Below are 3,055 nucleotides of genomic sequence, written 5' to 3' on the forward strand. Positions count from 1 at the left end.
AAAATCTAGAGTACTGTAATATATATATTTATATATAAATAATCATCAGGATGTTTAAAACATCATCTAATTTCATTTAAAATTTCAACAATTATTTTGAGTCAGAGTTTTTTTTTTACATAACATCAGCTGTCAATAAAATAATTTTTTAAACCTAAAAAGTTAAAAGAAATTCATTCTTAACATGTGAATAAATTTTGGAGCAAAAACAACACACAATATTATGATGTTTTTAGAGAAAAATATGTGCCAAAAATTCCTCAAAATACAAGTTTATGTCCAAACATATTTAGCCAGGTGTGAATTTTGTTCTAAATTTGTAAAAAATAAATAAATAAATAATAAAAATAAAAATCACACAAAAAACAAAGTATATCATTCTGACTGGATTTTACACACAACGACATAAATATTTGCCTAAAGTAAAAGTGAGGTTTTGATATCAACAACTGCTAGACCTTATGCAGTAAACAAAGCCAAAAATACTTTGTCGAGTACATGTATAATAATAGTATGTGAAAAAACCACGTAGGCAGAGAGAGTGAAGTAAACAGAGAGCAGACATGTACACGCACCCACAGAGAGGATGGCCAGTCCCACACAGATGTCGGCAGCTGGACTCAGTTTGGACGTGAACACCGACTCCGTCTGGTTGTCATCAGTGAAGTTCCCAGACATGGTGGTTCTTCAGGTTCCTCAGGTTTCTGTGGTTACAGAGCCCGGTATTCCTGCAGATATACATACAGTATGACTTCCTTTACAATACTTACAGTGTGCTCAGTGCAGGCTCACTGCCCTTATATGGACCAGGCGTGGTCACCATGGCAATGGCAATGGCATGTAAATGCATCAGCTGATAAATGTCAGAATGGTGGCTGCTGTGAGATCTTGTGAGACCATCATCCCCAGAGGACAGGAACGGCTACTGCAGCAGACCAGCTGTGCGTAGTTGATTGATTGATTTACTTACTTTACATTTAAATTGAAATTCATCAGCAAGCGCTACCAACAACTGTGGCAGTAGACCTGATTTTAGCTGTTCAAGAAAAAGAAAAAAAAGACTTTTCTTCGTCTTCAATGTCAAGCATGCAGGACATTAGATGTTTACTTTTCTTTTATTTATTTTTCTTTTGCGACGTTATATAGATATTCCTGGGTGAAAATGTATGCCAGTAGGTGGCAGCACGAACTGCGACACTGAGGTTAAAAGCATAAATGTAAACAGAAAAACGATGTTTAGGGAACTAATAGTAAACACAAAACTCTTGCCTCGCACCGGAAACCCACCCCGAGGTATTACAAATTATGTGCATACATTTTAAAAACCCGGAAAAGGGAAATAAAACATAAAAATATATATATATATATATAAATAAAACGTTTTTTAAACTTTTCAGAACAATGAGATCTGACGCCATATTATGACATATGAGTGCGCGTGAACTCAAATTTCAACAGTTTCAGATCAACACACACAACCAAGTAGCAGTACAGTGATCCTATACCGCCACCTATCAACACTGCAGCGTACTACATGCAGTGGAGAAAACGAATACGTTCAAGTGAGTTAAAAAAAATAAAAATGTTTGATTTACATGTCGTAAACTCAGGGATCAACACACACACACTACTGACGGTAAAATGCTGTTCTTACTGAGCAACCATGGAATAATGAAGCTAAGCTATTAACCCCTGACAGAGAGAACGTTCAACCCAACACTACAAAAATTGTTACTTAATGGTAAATATTTGTTGTTTGTTTTATATAAATGCAATTTAAACATACCTGTTGTCCAGCTGCTCTGAACTTCAGAGGCCGTCGTAGCCGATTGGCTGCACATGGAACGCTGCCCCAGGTGTTCCCTTCAGGTACTGACAACAACTCAGCCCCAGATCGGGCTCTCTCTCTGTAAACATGATTCTGAAAGTGGTATTTTACATTTCTAATAGTAAATCTGTTAGACTTATTGGTTTTTTTAAACACCCATGCACACTGAAGACAAGAAATGACCTCAGAATTGTGACATTCGCCCTTTAATAGTTGTGAATCATTCGGCTGCGTGTCCTGAAGCAGTCGACCATAAATTCATTTATTCATCGCTGACATTACTTTCCAAGAAATCTCCCTCATTTATCTTATAATAGCAGGAAAAAACATCTGTCCTGTAGCTTCGTCCACTCCTGACCACAGTCATTCTCTTCAGTATTTACATGAATGGACACTAAATGGACAAGAACTACAGGATCTGGTCCCATCGGCCCCACGTTCTCCCACAAGAGTCTGAAAATCTCCCCCTCCTCTTGTCCCTCATCTTCTTCTTGAAGGTTTTACACCCTGGTGTTGGCAGCAAGTGTGTGTGGGGGGGGGCACATTTAAAAAATAGACATCTTTAAATAGCCGTTCAGCTCCTCAAAGTGCAGCACAATCAGGAAAAAAAACCCAATGAATTCAAGTCATTATTATCATGATTTTTTTTCCTCGCCCAGAAGTATCATACAACCAATATAAGAAAGTCAAGGTCTCAGATAAGAAACTAAATAAATGTGAAAGGATAATTCTCTGATAAGACACTTAAACATTATACTGTCGCCACACTGTAACATCCAAAAATAGTCTCAAGGTTGAAATATATATATTTATATACTTTTTTTTTTTGCCAAAGAAATTCTGGTTCTAAGTCACTAAGTAGATGTAAATATACTGCTGAGGTGGAATTTGTGTTTTTTTAGTTTTTTTTTTAGTTTTTTTTTTTTTTTTTTTTTTTAATTGTCGTCTCCGTCGATCCTTTGATGGCAGGTCCTGAACACGTGGTCAAAATATTAGGGACAGCGCGTGGACACCTGTGGTCATTTGGCATGTTGACCGTTTTCACTGGTCTGGCTGACGCCACCGTCGCCCGGCTCTTTGTCGTCTGTGGTCACAGCAGCAGCATCCACATCCATGTTCTGGACATTATCATTAATACTACTGCTGGTGGTGTTGTTGTTGTTGTTGTTATTGTTGTTGTTGTTCTGGACGCCGGAGAGCCCGTGGCTGGTGTTCTGGGCCAGGGTC

General features: G+C 37.9%; 2 protein-coding genes across 2 annotated transcripts in view; both read right to left on the minus strand.

Annotated features, from left to right (window-relative positions):
- Positions 1-1,880, minus strand: part of opn8c (opsin 8, group member c) — a 3,861-nt gene extending 1,981 nt beyond the window's left edge. The window contains exon 1 of the mRNA XM_025056828.1: positions 551-1,880. Within this exon, the coding sequence (XP_024912596.1) occupies positions 551-678 (128 nt within the window). The 5' untranslated portion in view covers positions 679-1,880. The remainder of the gene's footprint in view (positions 1-550) is intronic.
- A 765-nt stretch (positions 1,881-2,645) lies between these two features.
- The window catches only part of ppp2r5a (protein phosphatase 2, regulatory subunit B', alpha isoform), a 19,721-nt gene continuing 19,311 nt past the window's right edge, over positions 2,646-3,055 (minus strand). Inside the window, 2 exon segments of the mRNA XM_008312995.3 lie at positions 2,646-3,045; positions 3,047-3,055. The exon segment at positions 3,047-3,055 is cut by the window's right edge and continues 88 nt beyond it. Coding sequence (XP_008311217.2) covers positions 2,848-3,045; positions 3,047-3,055 — 207 coding nt within the window. The 3' untranslated portion in view covers positions 2,646-2,847.

The sequence above is a fragment of the Cynoglossus semilaevis genome, chromosome 7 (assembly GCF_000523025.1).
Source record: "Cynoglossus semilaevis isolate Cse_v1.0 chromosome 7, Cse_v1.0, whole genome shotgun sequence".
NCBI lineage: Eukaryota > Metazoa > Chordata > Actinopteri > Pleuronectiformes > Cynoglossidae > Cynoglossus > Cynoglossus semilaevis.